This window comes from Leuresthes tenuis, unplaced genomic scaffold (assembly GCF_036924035.1).
Source record: "Leuresthes tenuis unplaced genomic scaffold, fLeuTen1.0.hap1 SCAF_2, whole genome shotgun sequence".
Taxonomy (NCBI): domain Eukaryota; kingdom Metazoa; phylum Chordata; class Actinopteri; order Atheriniformes; family Atherinopsidae; genus Leuresthes; species Leuresthes tenuis.
The window spans coordinates 3,780,419-3,799,560 of record NW_027325356.1 but is presented as its reverse complement, the minus strand read 5'-3'; the positions used below and the strand labels follow the sequence as shown (position 1 = coordinate 3,799,560).

General features: G+C 41.9%; 2 protein-coding genes across 3 annotated transcripts; one reads left to right on the top strand and one right to left on the bottom strand.

Annotated features, from left to right (window-relative positions):
* Positions 1-2,289: 2,289 nt before the first annotated feature.
* On the bottom strand, positions 2,290-9,098 carry sirt3 (sirtuin 3). Of its 2 annotated transcripts, XM_072379903.1 has the most exons (8): positions 8,254-9,098; positions 8,118-8,169; positions 7,607-7,786; positions 7,291-7,523; positions 5,934-6,034; positions 5,365-5,526; positions 3,941-4,150; positions 2,290-3,774 (listed from the first exon to the last, which is right to left on the bottom strand). In XM_072379903.1, exons 1-8 carry the CDS (start codon positions 8,318-8,320, stop codon positions 3,751-3,753), a joined length of 1,029 nt encoding a protein of 342 aa, XP_072236004.1. In that variant the 5' UTR covers positions 8,321-9,098; the 3' UTR covers positions 2,290-3,750. The 2 variants fall into 2 exon arrangements, with proteins under 2 accessions (XP_072236004.1, XP_072236005.1); XM_072379904.1 differs by lacking the exons at positions 7,607-7,786; positions 8,118-8,169; positions 8,254-9,098 and having other exon boundaries at positions 5,996-6,034; positions 7,291-7,317.
* Positions 9,099-9,119: 21 nt separating this feature from the next.
* psmd13 (proteasome 26S subunit, non-ATPase 13) lies at positions 9,120-15,687 on the top strand. The gene is made up of 13 exons (XM_072379902.1): positions 9,120-9,330; positions 10,144-10,222; positions 11,312-11,346; positions 11,438-11,493; positions 11,569-11,612; positions 11,687-11,773; positions 12,116-12,287; positions 12,382-12,461; positions 12,549-12,674; positions 14,936-14,998; positions 15,116-15,196; positions 15,265-15,381; positions 15,461-15,687. The coding sequence occupies exons 1-13, from the start codon at positions 9,230-9,232 to the stop codon at positions 15,554-15,556; spliced, it is 1,137 nt and encodes a 378-aa protein (XP_072236003.1). The 5' UTR covers positions 9,120-9,229; the 3' UTR covers positions 15,557-15,687.
* The last annotated feature ends 3,455 nt before the right edge of the window (positions 15,688-19,142 follow it).

Here is a 19,142-nt window from a genome sequence, read left to right as displayed (position 1 = left end):
ATAAAAAGGAATGTACTGCTTGTTTAAGTTAAGTTTATTATATGTATTCAATATTTTTTTCTATTTATTATCATTTTCTGGTTATCTTGCACTGTAGAGGATGCACTTCAATTTTGTTAACTGACAATATAAAATAAGGATCCATATATCGATTTATAATCATACAATTAAGGGTTTGTAGCAGGTTAGTTTGAGGCAGTGAAAGTTAGCGATTGATTTCTGCTTCTAAAACTAAGATCATTGCAAACAGCGCTCTATATATCCAAATAAGGCTGTAGCACATAGACGTGGGGAACTTCTGTAGGCTGAGTAATGTTTCACTTTCACTGCAGTCCAAGATTGTTCATCACAGAGACTCAGAGCTGGTTCAGTTTCAAATCAAAATGTGTTACAGCTACGTCGGTGTACAGGACAAAAAGTATTAGTTTTACAATAGAGGCTGTAAAAATGTGAGAAGCTTTTTCCTTTCTGGGTTATTCTTGATGTAGGTTTCATTACCCGGGCAAACTAGAAGAATTGAACTTTTTAAAGTGTTGTGAAAAAAATCCCCTTAAAGCTAAACTAAGTTAAGTAAAGTTGTCAAAACAACAGCTGATAAAACACAGCAGCTTTGTATTTAAAGTGGTCATCAGCCAATCAAAAGCTTCGATTCTTGGATTGGAAAAGATACTGAACCTGACATTCCCCTTAGTGTGTATGTTATTTTTAACTTGATTTTGATTAAACCAACTGCTAAAATCAGTAAAAGTAAAAACAAAACAGAAACAATACTCATATCAGACAGAACTTAGACCCAAATCTCCTGGATGAAAGTCACATCGGTCATCATCACTATTATAAAACTCCATCTTGGTTGCATTCAGGTTTTAAAAGAAAGTTCACTCGCATCCTGAAGTATTTTAAATAATACCTCACTGGTTTCTGAAAAAGCTTTGAGCTCAATTTAAATCATCCGAGGAAAAAAAAAAAGCCTCTCAAATAAAGAACAAGAGAAACTAAATTAATTGGATTATAGAAAAACATTCAAACAGTTTAAGCAGGTAAAGGATCAAACGGGGTGTCGATACTTCAATGAAATTTGGTTAAATTTTAATCTTTAACAGAATTTAAGGACAGCCAAGAAAGGAATATTACATGGATCGATATGAAAGCTCCTTCCAAGACTAATAAATACTTTATTAAAGCCATATTTATTGATAAAGCATCATATTAAATGTAGTAATTAACCACAAGATAGAGATGTGTGCAAAGAGGATTAAGGCTCACATGGCCAAAGTGATGACTTTATCTCTGAAAGAAGAGGGGATGAAAAATGATATACATACGTCACTCTATTTTTCACAATGTTTACTCGACAATTGATTTTATAATCTGCAAACAGTTGGGATTTAACGTGGATTAGGATTGGAGAAGTAGGAGATCTCTGACAACAAGAAGATTTTCGTCATTACAGACTTTAATACCAGTAGACCAAAAATATACAACTTAACATGCTGTGGGTTTGTTAAGTAATAAACGTTAACTGAGCAAATTAAAATGTAAATAAGGGAAAGTAACACAGACAGAACTGAGGAAGTAGTGTTACAAGATGCTTTTAAGGCGGAAATAAGGTGGAAATTAGCAGTGATTGCATCTAAACAACAAATTAAAACAGGCTTTGTGTCTTAATTTGGTGGAAAAACATCATATTTTGGAAAATAAATGTCAAACCAGCTACAAAAACTACAAGAAAGAAAGTCTAAGAGGGAAATGGACAAGATTCTGTGGGGAGACAAGAATAAAACTCTAAATATATAAAAATATTACGAACATGGCCCCGATGTTACGAGAATAACTGACTTAGAAAATAACAAACCGTCAGTGCAAAACACAAAAAAATCAGACATGAAACATTCTGGCTGATATTTTGTGACATAGATATAGAAATTCAGAGATTATCATAAAAGCCTGTAGTACCTTCATCAAGTGAAGAGGCAAAAAGTCTATTGGAAAAATGCAGTAAGCTGCTATAACGGCAGATGAAACACCAGAGGCCACATGTGGGGTTAAGGCCAATACAGCTGCAGGAAATCATGGTTTTCCACCAGAATTATGTCAGACATTTAAGTTAATCCACAAAATACAGTCATGCCTCACAATGAAAGCAGCAAAATAATGTTTAGACTGAGCAAAAATATGCCTCAAGTTGTATTTTCCTAAATAAATATCATGTCAAAGCGTCGGGATATCAAACTTTATTCTACGTTCAAAGAATTCACAACATGAGACGCTTTTCAAGTAATATTTTTATTCTTAAAAAACGCAGACACACATATATCCTGCATCAATACACTGCTTCAAACAGGAGAAGAAACTCCATCAGAAACCCTATAAAAATAATACAGCCACAAAGTACTGAGCGGATATTTCATAAACCCATTCAAACGAATGCGTTTTCCCGTTTCAGATCCCAGATGATTTATCATCCATGTCCAAAAAGAGCGTCTGAAGATTAAAAGAAACGGCCGCGTGCGAAGTGGAAAATTTAAACTCAGCATCCTGTAACCTTCCCGTGTTCGTGTGCAGCAGCAGCTTTAAAACTGCGATATTTAGATAGAAAACCAACATTTAAAGAGGAGTCGTAATGATTTATTTACCAATGTATAAAAGGAAACTTTACACGATGTTGGAAAGCTTTAAATTATCATTAGTTTGACTAAAACTGGACTTTTAGAAGACTTATGAAGACATTTGTCCAGCTGAAATCACACTTAAGTGAACTAAAACGTCCAAAATAACGTGTTTAGGAGTAAAATGACTACGTTAATTTGGACACAAACTGGTTATAAGTTCTGCACACGTTCCCGATAACAGTTAAACATGAGACACATTTAATCTGGTGTTCTCCAGGAGTTCTTTGCTGCTCAACCTAATTATTTTTAGTTTTATTTTAACAGACAGAAGTGTAGATGCAAACCAGTACCAAACAAATCTATAAAACAAAATAATTCGGTCGTAAATAATTCAGAAACTTTAAACTTATGAAGTTTATTATTTTCCTCGGATTGGCTCAGATGCTTTCCTTTGTGTGTAAAAGATGTGAGAGATCAATATTAGTCTTTTTTTAAGCTCTTTTTATACTCTTAGAGAAGAATTGAGCTGCTCTCTGGCTCCATCTGCTGGACACAGCTCAACACACCAGATAAACTGAATTTGGATTAATCCACCCCTGAAAATAGTCCCTAAGCTCCTGTTCCAGTTAAACTGGAAATTACTTTTCTGTGTTTCTTATCAGTTTTTACATATACTTCATGGAACTCATCAGCAGCTAAATATGTGCACAATATGAGCTCAAAACTCACTAAACCGATGCTCTTCTTTTCATGGTCTCACATATAAACACAAGTATACAGTTTTACATAAAAAAAAAACACATTTAGTGGAATTAAATAATCGATTATTTATAAGAAAACCATCAGAAATGCAAAACTTTAAAGGAGTCATCATCTTAATGTAGATTTTATTCCTGATTGGATCAATCATCCATGAAAGGAAAGATCCCGCCCTGGATCACTTACCTGTATTTCATGATATTCAATTAACTAATTATTAATTAATCATTGATCCGTTTTGATGCAGTTCCACTGCAGTAGTTCATAATTTGCCCGTCTGAGAGCTTCCACTGATCCCAGTTTAAACCCCATCAGTCAGCTGGATTTTCTCATGCAGTTAACGAAGTCAAACCTCCAGCTGTGATGAAGTAAAATCCTCTCACTCTTCAGGTTTTGTTGCTGCCTGCAGAGAAAAGTAACCATGAAGCTGTCAGTGATCGTGTGGACGGCCGTTTACTCAGATTACTCTTCAGGTGCATTCAGAGAGGATGTGATTGGCCTCATTTGTTCACTTAAAACATCAAAATCTTTGACTTCCCACACAGTAACAACCAAAATGTGAGACTCACAGTCTCATCGCCGGCCGCCATCAGAGCGTCCAGCTCCTGAGTCCAGCCGAGGGCGTCGACGAGGGCCCGCACGCCGCTGACCACGTCTCCCAGCTGCATGACGTCATGAGTCCGGCGGCCCCAGGCGAACGGCCCCACGGCGTCCCTGTTGATGAGCAGCCGGGGCACTGAGCTGCGCACGGCTCCCGCCAGGCTGGCGAACGGCTCGACCTGCAGCGCAAACAGGTAAAAACATCAGCTACAGACGGGTCAATGGAGGGAAACTCCTGCTGTAGGTTACGCTCCTCTAAAAGAAACCACACAACTAGCATAAAACTAACATTTAATTCCTGCTGCTTTTATCGGACATAACCCGACGGGTGCTGGAATCTTTAAAAATCCCAGATACCGAGTCGTTAAAGGTCACATGGGCATGTGTTGCCATGTTTTCTGGCTCAACTGCAGTGTTAAATTTATGCATCATCACCTTAAACGTCAGCACAGCCACAGGCTGGAGACCAGTTAGGAAACCAGTTAGGAGACCAGTTAGGAGACCAGTTAGGGACCAGTTAGGAGACCAGTTAGGGACCAGTTAGGAGACCAGTTAGGGACCAGTTAGGGGACCAGTTAGGAGACCAGTTAGGAGACCAGTTAGGGGACCAGTTAGGAGACCAGTTAGGAGACCAGTTAGGAGACCAGTTAGGGACCAGTTAGGAGACCAGTTAGGAGACCAGTTAGGGGACCAGTTAGGAGACCAGTTAGGGACCAGTTAGGAGACCAGTTAGGAGACCAGTTAGGGACCAGTTAGGAGACCAGTTAGGAGACCAGTTAGGGACCAGTTAGGAGACCAGTTAGGAGACCAGTTAGGAGACCAGTTAGGAGACCAGTTAGGGACCAGTTAGGAGACCAGTTAGGAGACCAGTTAGGAGACCAGTTAGGGACCAGTTAGGGACCAGTTAGGAGACCAGTTAGGAGACCAGTTAGGAGACCAGTTAGGGACCAGTTAGGAGACCAGTTAGGGACCAGTTAGGAGACCAGTTAGGAGAGCATTGCAGTAGTCAAGGTGGGAGATGACCATGGCCTGCAGCAGGAGCTGGGGGGCATGTTGGGTCAGGTATGGTCTGATCTTTCTTATGTTTAGTAATGCAAAGCGGCACGAACGAGCAACCGAGGTAACGTGTTCTTTGAAGGTTAGTTGGTCAAATACTGCAGCAACACGACAAACCTGTGAAACCACCAAGCAGACGTTCTGCAGCAACACATCGCTAAATCTGCAGATTCAAAACAAACGCAACAGATCCTACAAACTGGCGCCAGGTTCTGTCCTATAGCATCGATTCATATCGAATCGAATCGTGAGATTCTTAACAATACCCAGCCCTATTAGAAAAGTTTAATCAAAAGCATCGTGGTTTGCTCCTGAGTCAGACGTGGATGTTGCTCACTTCCAGTGACGTGCCCATGATGTTCAGCAGGTCTGCCAGTGGGAAGTCTGTGAGGTACTTCATGAAGTGCCGTGGAAGCTCCTCCCCAAAAAACACGATGTCCGGCTTCACCACGCCCTTACAGGTGGGACACTTAGGGACCGCCCCGCTCATCACGGCTGGCTGCATGGGACACAAAATAAAACAATGATTACACTCTGCTTCCACCATGGCCCTGCAGTGGCAGTGCAGCTCAACTAAAGGGAGTTAAAGGAGTAAGGTGCCACTGTAACGAGATATTTAATGCTTTTTATTTTACCTGTTAGTGGTCATAATGTTGCGGCTGATCAGTGTAAAGTATTAAGGATTCATGGCGCTCAGCTGTGTGAACATATATGTGAAAAATACTTGTTTTCTTGTGAGCTCCGCCCATCTTTCTGGGCACAGTTTGATAAATGAGATTTGATATTTCCATCTGCTGAGGTGAAAAGGCGTAAAAATGACCGAAAACACCCGATATATTCCCCACAAACTCTGAAAAACTGGAATTCTGGATAAAACCGTGGCCCTGCGCTTGTCTTACGACTCACTCGGAGGTCCTTGCCCTCATATTTCCGTAGGCAGGCGGTGCAGGTGGCGGTGGCAAACGTACCGTGGGCCTCCACCAGCATCTCCGGAGGAATCCCCGCCACTGGATCCAAACACAACAGAACAAACATTAAAAACAACCTTCAAATTACAACCTCTGATACAGATCTCATTGTAAGATATTTCCTCAACAGAGCACTTCACTCCCAAACTGCAGGTTTCCTTGTGGTTCCCAGAGTTTCTAAAAGCAGAATGGGAGGCAGAGCCTTCAGTTATCAGGCCCCTAAAAGCAGAATGGGAGGCAGAGCCTTCAGTTATCAGGCCCCTAAAAGCAGAATGGGAGGCAGAGCCTTCAGTTATCAGGCCCCTAAAAGCAGAATGGGAGGCAGAGCCTTCAGTTATCAGGCCCCTAAAAGCAGAATGGGAGGCAGAGCCTTCAGTTATCAGGCCCCTAAAAGCAGAATGGGAGGCAGAGCCTTCAGTTATCAGGCCCCTAAAAGCAGAATGGGAGGCAGAGCCTTCAGTTATCAGGCCCCTAAAAGCAGAATGGGAGGCAGAGCCTTCAGTTATCAGGCCCCTCTCTGTGGAACCAGCTGCCAGTTTGGCTTCAGGAAGCAGACACCCTCCCTACCTTTAAGATCAGGCTGAAACTTTCCTTTCTGATAAAGCTTATAGTTAGGGATGGTTCAGGTGAGCCTGAAACATCCCATAGTTAAGCTGCTATAGGCCCAGCCTGCTGGGGGACCTCATCTGTCACACCTTTCCTCACTTTCCTCTCTTTTCCCCTGTTTAATTTCTCAAATGATTTTATGTCCATGTGACATTATTGTGGTTATTAACTTGTGTTTCCCTGTTCCAGCAGGTATCCTTTGAATGGTGTTATGGTGTTTTTCCCCCCTCTTTTCCCTCTTTTCTGTCTTCTCAAACCCCAGCTGGTCGAGGCGGATGGACACCCTTCCTGGTTCTGGTTCTGCCAGAGGTTTCTTCCTGGTTCTGGTTCTGCCAGAGGTTTCTTCCTGGTTCTGGTTCTGCCAGAGGTTTCTTCCTGTTAAAGGGAGTCGTTCCTTTCCACAGTCCCTCAGGCTCAGGACGGGAGATTGGACTGAAGACAAGTTTCGGTGCAATCTGTTGGTTTCCTTAGCTAGGATATTATTTTTGAATTGGCTCCATATGGATGAATTGGATTATTTTTAAATTAATTAACTGGATTTTATTGGATTATGATTACAATGAATTTAATTCCAATTGGCTTGAATTGGACTATATTACTTAAGTGCCTTGAGATGACATTTGTTGTAATCTGGCGCTATATAAATAAAATTGAATTGAATTGAATTGAAGACGGCGGTGAACGCCTACGTCTCTCCAGCCCGTCGATGTTCTGCGTGTACATCCGGAGGAGCTGGTTCTTCTCGTGAAGCAGACGCACAAAGTAGTGCGTCAGGTTGGGCTGGTAGTTCCCTGGATACAGCTCCTTGGCCAGGGCGAAGAAGGGATTAGGGTTTTGGTGGAAGAACCCGATCTCGAATATGGCCTCGGCGTACGGGAGGTCGTACTGCTGCAGGTTGTCATAGAGACCGCTGCCTGGAGACCTGAAAGTCCAAAACACGCTTCACTTTTACAGGTTTTATGAGCAGAAAGACGCCAGGGTGGGAAACAAATGTAAGTTTTATACCTGAAGTCTGGGATGCCGCTCGGGGTGCTGATCCCAGCACCCGCCATCACCACGACCCGCTTGTGCTGCCGCTCTCGGATGTTCTTGGCGATGTCCTCCAGAGTCAGCTGCTCGACGGATGCGCCGCCGCCACGAGAGAACAGCCCCCGGGTGCCATTCTGCCAGGAAAATGGTGTCTGTCTGGGAAGAAATTCATGGTCAGGATGGTTTTTAGTGAGCTGGAACTGCACAGAAATACTCCAACACTCATTATATGCCATATACAAGGTTAATAAAGCTATCTTATTTCTTTTTTTGTCTGAATAACAGCTCACATCCCAAAAAGATCACGACTTTCCATGTAAGAGACTAAAATCAGACCATGTTTGACACTTTGGTTAGAAAGTGATCTCTTCAATGAACAGATCGGCTTTCAGTGCACAAACACATTTACAGTAAGTGTAAAATAACTGGTGCAGACAGCAGCCTGACTGACCCTTAATGTGTGGGTGTTTCCATACAGGTGAAGTACCTGAGCAGAGCTGCTGTACCTACAGCTGCACACAAGCTTCTGTGACCAAAACCTGTAAAAAGAGCACATTTGGCGCACATTTATCCCCCAGTCATGAATGCTGTCGTTGCATCGGTTCAGCTCCGTGTAAACTTACCGTTTACCGGACACAGGCTGCGGTACAAGCAGCAAAGTCTGACAGGTGACATTAGTGAGGAGGCCATGACACAGCTGGGACTCACTAAACGAGTCCTCCTAACACACCAGCAGATTTCTAAAAAACACACGCGACCTGTTAGCACATAAAACCGCAGAAAAAGTGAGAGACGTGCACAGTTTTGTCGGCTAAAACGTGTGTTATTGTCAGTTTGCGGCGAGCTTGTACGTTAACGTAGCCCAATGCTGCATTCAATGTATCTCAGACGTGTAAAGTGGAAACTCAAAATAACGTCATTATCTTCGTTCATATGTAGATATCCCTCCGGGGCTAATTTCCTTTTAGTGACAAATCATCATCAACAGTTGTATAGTTGACTTAATATAAAAAACAACCAGCTAAAGATGCTCTTGATCGGACTTCGTGAACGTTAACTCCATCGAGAGTATCAAAATATATAATTAGCTTTTTAGGCTTCCTTTTGGGGGGAAATGCCACAGAAGTCTCGGTTAAGAAACCTTGTTCAGCTTACTGACAGGGAAATTAAAATTATTGAGGCTATTTATTTTATATTTTCTAGTTGATTTTTGGACCTTTTAAATTCCAAGTTGTCGCGAATGCAACTAAAGTTTCGCTACATAAATCTGTCCGTTAGCCACTTAAAAGTACTCGTATTTATCACTTCTTTTGGGTTTTTTTTCGATGTTTATTTGCCAGCGTTAAAACACACAACAATTGTCAAAACTGATATAGGGGCCAAGAAATCTATTATATTGAAAAGCCATTTCAGCTAACTGGAGCTAAGGGTAAAAAAAACTCTAGCTAGCTTCAGTGGAGCCTTCTTCCTTTCCCATCATCCTTTGCGCCTTGCAGCTGCGCAGACCCACAACAACAAGACAGGGAACCTGACGTTAGCTTGAAATTGAACAACACTTATCACTTCTCTGTAAGAGTCACTCTTCATTCTGTCGCTACCATGAAAGATGTTAGCGGGTACCTCAAACAGCAGCAGAGCAGTAGCTCCACGCCGGAGATGGCGGCGGAGTGGCACGCGCTGGAGGACTTGTACAACAAAAGGTAAAAAGCCAGGTAGTTCTGGTAGCTAGCCTGCTAACGTTAGCAGACTAGCTGCTAGCTCATTCATTGGAAATGCACGCTGAGTCATGCACAGAGCTAACCTTTAGCTAATGCTATTAGCAAACCTCAGTAGATAAAAAAAAAACGTGGCTACGAAGATGAGTTTTGGGAACAACATTTATATCAAACAAAAAACGCCTGGTGGCTGTTTAGCGCAGATTTCTTTGGTAAAATGTATATTGCCAAAATAAAGATTTCAGCGCAGTTTGGTAACGGAGATGCGACGGATGAGTCCACAGTAACTGAACTGGAAGGATACACAAGTTATACCATAAACCGGTGTTTGTTTTCAGGTAGTTAAAGTCAAATCACGACCTGAATTGTCCGATTGAACCCTCTTTAGTTAGACTGGTGTGTGTATTATAGATAATAATAATTTTGTATTGTTTGACAATGATTAATCAAAAACAGACATTTACAGACGTACCCTTTAGCTCCAAGTGTTCTGTTTTTTCTCTCCCCAAAGACTAATTAATTAGTCATAACAAAGTAAATAATAGAATAATCTGTACATGTTTCTTGTAGCTCATCTCAGCGTTTACATGACATTATTCAGTTTGTCTAGATGTTAGTTAATTTCCCAGATAATTCAGTTGGGGGTTGAAATACTCCACCACTTACTAACTGCTTGCTCACAGTATTTCTCAGTTTTTATATCTTTTGGCTCCACATTTACCAGATAAGTGAGTGAGATTCTTTATTTCAGGTGATCTCGTTACTGTTTCTGACCTTTTTTCCCATTTTTACTGACAGATTGTGGCATCAGGTGACACTTAAGCTGACAGACTTTGTTAAAGATCCTTACTTCAAAACAGGAGATGGCCTCATACAGGTAAGCCCTTGTAGTCGTCCTGAAGTAAATGAAACTGTCTTATGATGATCACAAAAAGGAGATTTTCACATTTTAACAGCTGATAAAGTCCGCAGGAGGTGCCTGGAAAGTTGTGCTGAGTTTTAAACTTTCTGTTTTGTGCCCATCTCACATGCATTTAGTTTTAATGACACAGGTTTTAATGTGTGTCGCTAAAGTTTGTGTTGCATGTAGCGACTAGTTTCTTCTACATTAACACAAAATAAGTAGTTTATCCATATCAGGGATCTGCAGGTTTGAGATGTTTCACTGCTTCAACACATGTGATTCAAATCAATCAGGTGTGTTGAAGCAGGGAAACATCTAAAACCTGCAGGACAGCGGCCCTCCAGGACCATCCCTGATCTATATTGATGTTTAGATTAAAAACCACTGCACCTTGTTTTCATCCTCCATCCAAACGAATTACACTGTCTGGTGCCTTTGGGGCAATTTGAAGTCTTTATTGTGATGTTTTGATATTGATGCATGAAGAATCTGATATTTTTTTGTGTTGAATCACAGAAAATCATTAAAATAGTACTGGAGGACATGTATTTGCAGCCGAACTCCACTGGAGCCAGTTCAGAACAGGTTCAACTTTAAAACCTTCGAAGAATCGATTTGATTTTTTCCACTGACACAGAGTCTCATTATTATGTCACTTTAAGTGTATTTTAAGTGTCTGTAGAGCCCAGCAGTGGAGGGTGAAGGTTTGTCCACACAGACAAGTTTCATCATCATGGAAAACCGATGTGTGGTTAATAACGCTGCTTTAAATAACGATATTTATCAACTGGGCTGCAAACAGAACGTTTTCACTCTGTTTCGAATGCAAACTATAAAGGTCAGCTTGTGATATTAAAAGCGGATGGTCTTATAAACTGTTGTCTCTCCTGTTAAGCAGACTGAACATGAAACTGGAGTCACAGCATTTTAACTGGTCTGTTTGGGCTCCATAACCCTGCCTCCAGCAAAGAGTTGGTGCTTCTGCATCACCAGCTTTTTGGGGGCTTTTTAATACCTTCAGTCTTTGAACAGTTAACAAAACCTCTGTTTTTCTTCTTGTAGCTTTATGAAAACTTCATTTGTGACTTTGAACACAGGTGAGCTAAAAGTGCCGTAAACATTAAACCTCCTGTCAGTCCTGTTTGTTTGTCCTGCTTCTAATTCATCGTTTTTTTTGCTCCCCAACAGAATCAATCCACTGTCGCTGGTTGAGATTATACTTTATGTTACCAGACAGATGACAGGTGAGGAATATTTCCTTCAGAACAAAGCTTTTCTCCCCTTTTGTAAGCGTTGATTGAAGTGTTTTTGGTTTTCAGATCCTAAAGATGCCATTACTTTTCTTGAGAAGACCAAAGAAAAGGTTAGTTAATCAGCACCAACATGGCAGGTTTTTGAACTGAAAGTTTCTAATCTAACACCTTCTGTGTGGTTCAGGTAAAAAGCAGCGATGAAGCCGTCATACTCTGCAAGACGACCATCGGCAGCCTTAAACTGGAAATCAACGACCTCCCCGCCACCAAGGTGAGACGTCTTCAGCTCTCTGCTGTCTCCATTTATCCCGCCGCTGACGTAAATCGCACATTTCACGCTGCTTGTTGAGGCGGTTAAACAGCTGTTAAACACAACAACATGTGTGTTATTCCTCCTCTGACTGAAATAACTTTCAGGTGAGGGAAAATGAATCGAGTGCAGCCACACGTCTTCAAATATGCAGCATCTGAAAAACAGGATGAGTGTTGAGTGTTGGCGCCGTACAGCTCAGCTGATCGAGCAGGCGTCCTCTGTCCAGAACACCTGAACTACGGAAGCCCAGAGGGACGCCTCACGTGTCCAACTAACAAGTGAGTTTTCATTTAATTTCAGAAACTCATCGAAGAAGTCGAGGAGATGTTGAACAACTTGCCGGGGGTGACGTCGGTCCACGGCCGCTTTTACGACCTCTCCAGCAAATACTACCGCATCATCGGGAACCACGCCTCCTACTACAAGGACGCCCTGCGCTACCTGGGATGTGTGGACATCAAAGACCTTCCAGGTGAGAGGCGGCGTGACGTCGCCTGGTGAAGCGCAGTTTGCTGCTCAGAGCGAAGAACCTGAAAGAACCTGAGTGGCTGTTGTTGCCTCCACAGAAACGGAGAAGCAGGAGAGGGCGTTCACTCTGGGACTGGCCGGGCTCCTGGGAGAAGGAGTTTACAACTTCGGAGAGCTGGTGGGGTTTTCACTGAGTGCTGTGGGTGTGTCGTGAAGCAGAAATGAGCCTCGAGTGTTTGTGAGCACATGTGCTGTTTCTCTGCAGCTGATGCATCCTGTGCTGGAGACGCTGAGGAACACGGACAAACAGTGGCTCATTGATACGCTTTACGCCTTCAACGGAGGAAACGTGGAGAAGTTCCAGGGTTTTAAGTCGGCCTGGGGCCAACAGGTGAGCTGACGGTCGCTTTCTAGCTGGAACGGTCCGGTTTGAGGACGGTTTAATAGATGTAAATGTGATTTATTTCTACAGCCCTTTACAACAATCCATTTCATACCAAAGTGCTTTACAGCAGATATTAAATAAAGAAAAGAATAAGTACAAAACAATAAAATAACAGTAAACGCAATAAAATACAGCAAAATTGAATAAGATAATATAAAAGTGTCACCATACTACTGGGTATTAAAAGCCATCTGAAATAAATATGTTTTAAGCCCTGATTTAAAGAGGCCCAGGTCAGAAATAAGACGCATCTCGGGGGGGGGGGCTTATTCCAGAGCCTGGGGGCAGCAACAGAAAAGGCTCAGTCACCCCAGGGTTTGTATTTTGACCTGAACACTTCCAACAAAAGTTGATTTGTTGACCTCAGAGCTCTGCCAGGGTTATGGACAGTTAAAAGCTCAGATAAATACGATGGGGTGAAGAGATTTCAGGTAAATTATGTTTATTTTGATAATCTGGATCAAAGTACTGCAAACACGCAGGTTTGATGAGATATTACACTTTACTGCCTGAGTGGAAAACTAAAACAGAGACTTTTGAACTACTTTAACCCCACAAAGGTGTGATTTCCGTTTAAATTTATCGATAAGCTCTCATTTAAGCACCAAAATGCTTTCTACGATATTTCCAGATGTTTTTTATTTCTCCATATTTTCGGTATTTTCCTTCCAACTCTTGTTTTGCACAAGTTGAAACTTTTAAAAACGGCTTTAATTAAACCAAATGTAACTTATTTTAGACTTGCCTGCATAAAATAAACAGTGTGAACAATTAAAAAAGAAAGAGATAATTTTTTAATTTGAATTTTATTCGTTTTTTTTCTCATCAACTTGATTTAATTTGTTATATTAGTCAATTTTGGCATTTCAGACCTGCAATAAAATCACAAAAAACTGAGATGGGGACAATTCAGGGCTGGTAAAGAGGACTTTAACCATGATTTGGTCCAAAAGCATCTAAGACGGGTTGTTTTTGAGGGGCAAAGAGCTCCAGTTTGTCCACAAATGTGATTTAAAAACAAAGTTCCTCAGAGAAAGACTGGAAGGGATCTACATATTTCTGCCTCCACAGAGCAGAATATCATTAAAGCATTCAGGGAACCTGGAGGAGTTTCAGTGTAAAGGACGAGGGAGCAAGCCTGAGCTGGACCCCGTGACCTCTGACCCCTCAGACGCTGCATCAAGAACCGTCATTCATCAGCAGCTGATAGAAGCACCTGGACAAGGGATTACTGTGGAAACCTTTGTCAAGCACCACAATACAGAGTTCCATTCACAGGCTTTACTGTGCAGAAAAGAAGCCTGATGTTAACCTCGTCCACTTCTCTGGGCTCGGAGGCGTCTGGGATGGACCGTCACACGGTGGAAACGTGTGCTGTGGTCAGACCCATCAGTATTCCACATCTTTGTTGGAAGAAATGGAGCAAAGAGCAAAAGCAGCATCCAGCCTGCTGTCAGCAACCAGTCCCTGCAGCCAGGCTCTGTGATGGTATGGGGTTGGATCAGGGGGCAAAGCTCATTTCCACTTCTGTGATGGCAGCATTAATGCAGAAAAGCTCCCTGAGATTTTACAGCAACATATGCTGCCTTCAAGGCCACATCTTTTCCTGGGACGTCCCAGCATTGTTCAAGCAGACCATGGAAAACCACATTCTGCCACAGTCCAAAGGCCTGGCTGAGGAAGAAGAGGTACGGGTGCTGGACTGGCTGCCTGCAGTCCTGACCTGTCCCCAGCAGAGAAACAACCACCCCCCCGCACTGCTGCACACCTTAAGACCTGTTTTCAGGCAGAATGGGACAAAATAACAGCTGGAACTCTGCATCACTTGGTTTCCTCAGAGTCAGAACAGCTTTAAGTGTTGGAAACATTACAAAGTGGGAAAAGGTTCACTGTCCTGACTTTTATGGGATGTGTTGCAGGTCTGAAATGTAAAAAAATTACTTTATTAACAAATTAAATCGAGTTAACGAGACAAAACAACAAATATCTGGTTCATACGGTCTCCGGTGTTTCTCTTTTTAATACTTCTGAGGTAATCATGATAACATTGAGACTCTTTCAGCAGTGTTACTGTTCAGCAGAGACGATTTAAAACATTTAAAGACTTTTTGAGGCTTTTCAACACCTGTTTTTATTACTGGTCTCGAGTGTCCTCAGACTAACTGAACTGAAGGACTTTAACGGGATGATTTTTCTGATTTTTCCAGCCTGACCTCGCAGCACATGAAGCGAAACTGATGCAGAAGATCCAGCTCCTCTGTGTGATGGAGGTGAGTCGCTTCACCAGCTGTTTCGCAGCAGCTCTGCTCCATAAAAAGATCTTTATTTATATTTAAAAGCTTAGAGACTGAGGGTCCGATCACACCTGAGGTTCTGTTCTCTTCCAGATGACGTTCACCCGGCCCGCCAATCACAGACAGCTGACCTTCACCGAGATCGCCAAGAGCGCCAAAATCCCCGTAAACGAGGTCAGTTTGATCCCGGGCGCTGGTGCCGCTGCGGTTTGGGAGTGGAGCTGATGTGTTTGTTCCTGCAGGTGGAGCTGCTGGTGATGAAGGCTCTGTCCGTGGGCCTGATCAAAGGGAACATCGACGAGGTGGACCAGAAGGTGCAGATGACCTGGGTGCAGCCCAGAGTCCTGGACCTGCAGCAGGTTGGTTCTTCATGAGGCTCCACCGGAGCTGAAACCTCTGGGTTTTTATTCATTTTTAACTGAAATAAACCGGTTTCAGATCAAAGGGATGAAGGAGCGGCTGGACTTCTGGTGCGGTGACGTTAAAAACATGGCCATGCTGGTGGAGCAGCAGGCCCACGACATCCTCACCTGAACAGGTGTCAGTCCGCAGAGGGAAGCCTCGCCTCTTTCTTTGTTCTTTCTTCTGTTACTTTGTTTATTTTCAGTATGAGAATCACTCTGTGCTGTTTTACAGTTTCCTCACTAAATGGACCGGGTTCTGTAAAGAAAACAATAAATGAATTCTGTACAAAAATCACACGTCTTCTTTCAACCTTTAAGTGGTTTGATTTTCATTTTTGGCTTTTTGTTCACATTCAGTCCCAAAATGAACTGGTTTAGGTTTATTTCTCCTCTGCTCCTCAGAGTAAAATCCAAATCAAACAACTAAGACTTTAATTTAAAGTAATTTTCACACATTTCAGTTCCAACACTCACAGTCCCCCTCATTTCAGGGCTCCATATTGTTTGGTGTAGTAATGTAAAGATACCTCGGCTTGTTTCTGTAGCTGTTCACGAGGAGAGAAGCTGTTATGAGGCTGAAAAAAACAGAATAAATCATCAGAGACTTGGGTCAAACCTCAGGACTAAAAAAGTCAGCTGTCTGGAAGATCATTAAGAAGAAAGAACGCTCTGGTAGGCCGAGGAAGACAGAAGAATCCTCACTGTGGGAAAGAAACATCCTCAAAGGCCCGTCCAACGGATCAGAACCATCCTCAGGAGGCAGGTGTGTCTCTGTCAGAGACGACTGTCCACAGAAGACTTCATGAACAGAAACTCAGAGGCTACGCTGCTACATGCTAACCGCTAGTTAGCCACTGCTACATGCTAACCGCTAGTTAGCCACAGAAACAGGATGGACACGTTACAGTTCACCGAAAAGTCCTTAAAGGAGCTGCAAGGTTCTGGAAAAAGGTGTTCTGGACCCAGATGAAGCTGCATCAGAGCGATGGCAGGAAGAAAGTGTGGAAAACAGGAACCAGGATCCACAGCATAGCAGCTGCTCTGCTGAACACGGGGGTGGGGGTGTGATGGTGTGGGCATGTCTGGCTGCCTCAGGTTCTGCTGCCACAGGTTCTGGCTGCCACAGGTTCTGGCTGCCACAGGTTCTGCTGCCACAGGTTCTGCTGCCACAGGTTCTGTCTGCTACAGGTTCTGCTGCCACAGGTTCTGGCTGCCACAGGTTCTGGTGCCACAGGTTCTGGCTGCCACAGGTTCTGGTGCCTCAGGTTCTGGTGCCACAGGTTCTGCTCACTTATCCTCACTGATGATGGAGCTGCTCAGTGAACTCTGAGCTGAAACATCTGATCTGCTCCAGTTCCAGTAAATGCCTCCAAAGCTTCATCCTGCAACAAGACAACGATCCAAACATCCTGCTGAGCAGCACCAGAGTTTCTCAGAGCTGAAACATGGCCGAGCCCGTCAGCTGGTTCAGATCCAGCTGAGCTTCTATCTGCTGAAGAAGAGACTTAAAGGTGCGAAACACGGCTGCTTTACTATTACTCTGGTGCTGTATTTTGAGCAGCTGGAATGGAAATATCTACATTTATTTTATGCGAGGTGACACTGAAAGTGCCCACAGTGTCATTACGATTCAGCTCTTCTGATCCGAAGCCCCCCCCCACCATGTGTGAGGCCTCCAGGAGACTCTGTCAGTATCCAGCTGAGAGTGAAGCTCGATAACATCGCTGCCTGCTCTCTGAAACAGCTGGAGGATGTTTTTATTGACATATTTAACATGTCACTGTCAGAGGAGAGCGTCCCCGGCTGATTTAAAAACAGCCATTATCGTCCCTTAACAGTTTAAACGACCTGAACCTAAACAAGACTCAACCCAAGGCAGTTTTCCACAAATCCACAGAAGATTTGATAATAATAACACCTGTAGCTCAGGAATGTCGTGACAAAACTGGGCCACTAATGATTTCTTTGAACTCATCTTTTTGTGGGAAATCATGATCGTACAACATAAATCTGTCATAGGGAAACGCCGTTAATTTAAGGGTAATGTCTGGAGAATAGATCCAGTTCACTTGTTATGTGGTTAAATGTCCTCGAGGTATCAGCTGCTTTCAGGAGCCGTCTGCAGGCTTCTGGTTGGATGTTTTCCAACATTTTAGAGAGTCATAGAGATATCATAGAGTTTGATTAAGTTTGTCTGTTTCCCGGTAAAATCCACATTTTTTCTGAAGTGGTGGAGATGTTGGGAAGCCTGATCTAAAAGCTTAAAGTCTCCATGAGATTAGATTTGATGTTAAAATGTTTCATAGATGATCCGACCTCCCAAGGGGTGCCGCAATAAGCCGATATTCACATTAATCGTGATGTTAATACAATTATCGAAATTGCAAATATATTATGTGAAGAAAATCAAAACATCATTGACTGCACATTGATTTTTTTGGCTAAATTACCTCATAGTTTAACTGTATTTCAATTATATAACGAAACAGAAACAAAAAAATTCAGGTGGACGAGCACGTTTTCTGTTGATGTTCCAATAATATCCTTATTCTGAATGCTCTCAGTTCAAGGTCCAACAATGACAAAATAAGTGGTTTTGTTTGAATTTATTTTAACTAAAAAAAATCCTGTGTGAAATGTATTTTTTAAAGTTTCAGCAGAGTTGATGCAGAATAATGGGCGGTTCCCAATCAGCACAATACTGTTGACCAATCAGATTAAGCCATTACTGTTGACCAATCAGAGCAGGCCATTACTGTTGACCAATCAGATTAAGCCAATCCCGTTGACCAATCAGATCAGGCCATTCCCGTTGACCAATAAGAGCAGAGTTTATGGAGGGAAGAAATGAGTAAATTTGGTTAAACACTTGTTTTCCACATTTGATGTGAGTTTTGGTTCGTTATATGAAAATAAATGCTACTAAAATTAAATTTAAGAAAATGATTCATGCAAAAATAAGTGGACAAAATGTCAAATTAATGCTTTAATTTTAAACTGTACTGATTTAAGATTGAGTTGATGTCACCATTTATTTACTTTCCCACTCAGTTTTCAATTTATTTTCTTATTTTAATAGGAATATATTCAATTTCTTTCTTTGTTTATTTGTTATTTCTATTTTTACTTATTTATTTTGTTCGTTTATTTTGATTTCACCGTACATTTTTTAAAATAAAAGCTTTAGTAATTTATTTATTTATAGATGTATTTACTTCTATGTTATTTCCCCCTTTTTTATTTCCATGTTTTCTGTTAATATTATCTTGTCTCAGTACATTTTGCATGCATTTCTGTGTTATTATGCAAATGAGTGGGTACGGGGTAAAAAATATACGATTAAATCAAAATAGAATATAGAAATAAATCATTTGGAGGGAATAAATAAATCACTAATATGTAAAGGAAAGTAATAAAGAAGAAAAATTAAGTTCTTCACATTCTACTAAATTATTTTATGTAATATTAGCAGCTTATGAACTAATTTTATAACCTTATCTATGCAGCCATTTATATATACTTTTAATTTATTTAGGATTACGGCAGGTTCAGTCCTCCATAAGACAGGTGACAGATTGGTTTAATAAAACTAAAATTAGGCAGAAACAGGAAACAACGGATGGACTAAAAAACAGGGATTAATTACAAAATGAGCAACAATAAGCAACAGAAACCAGGTGTGAGAAAGCAGCGATAAAACTAACAGAAGTGAACAA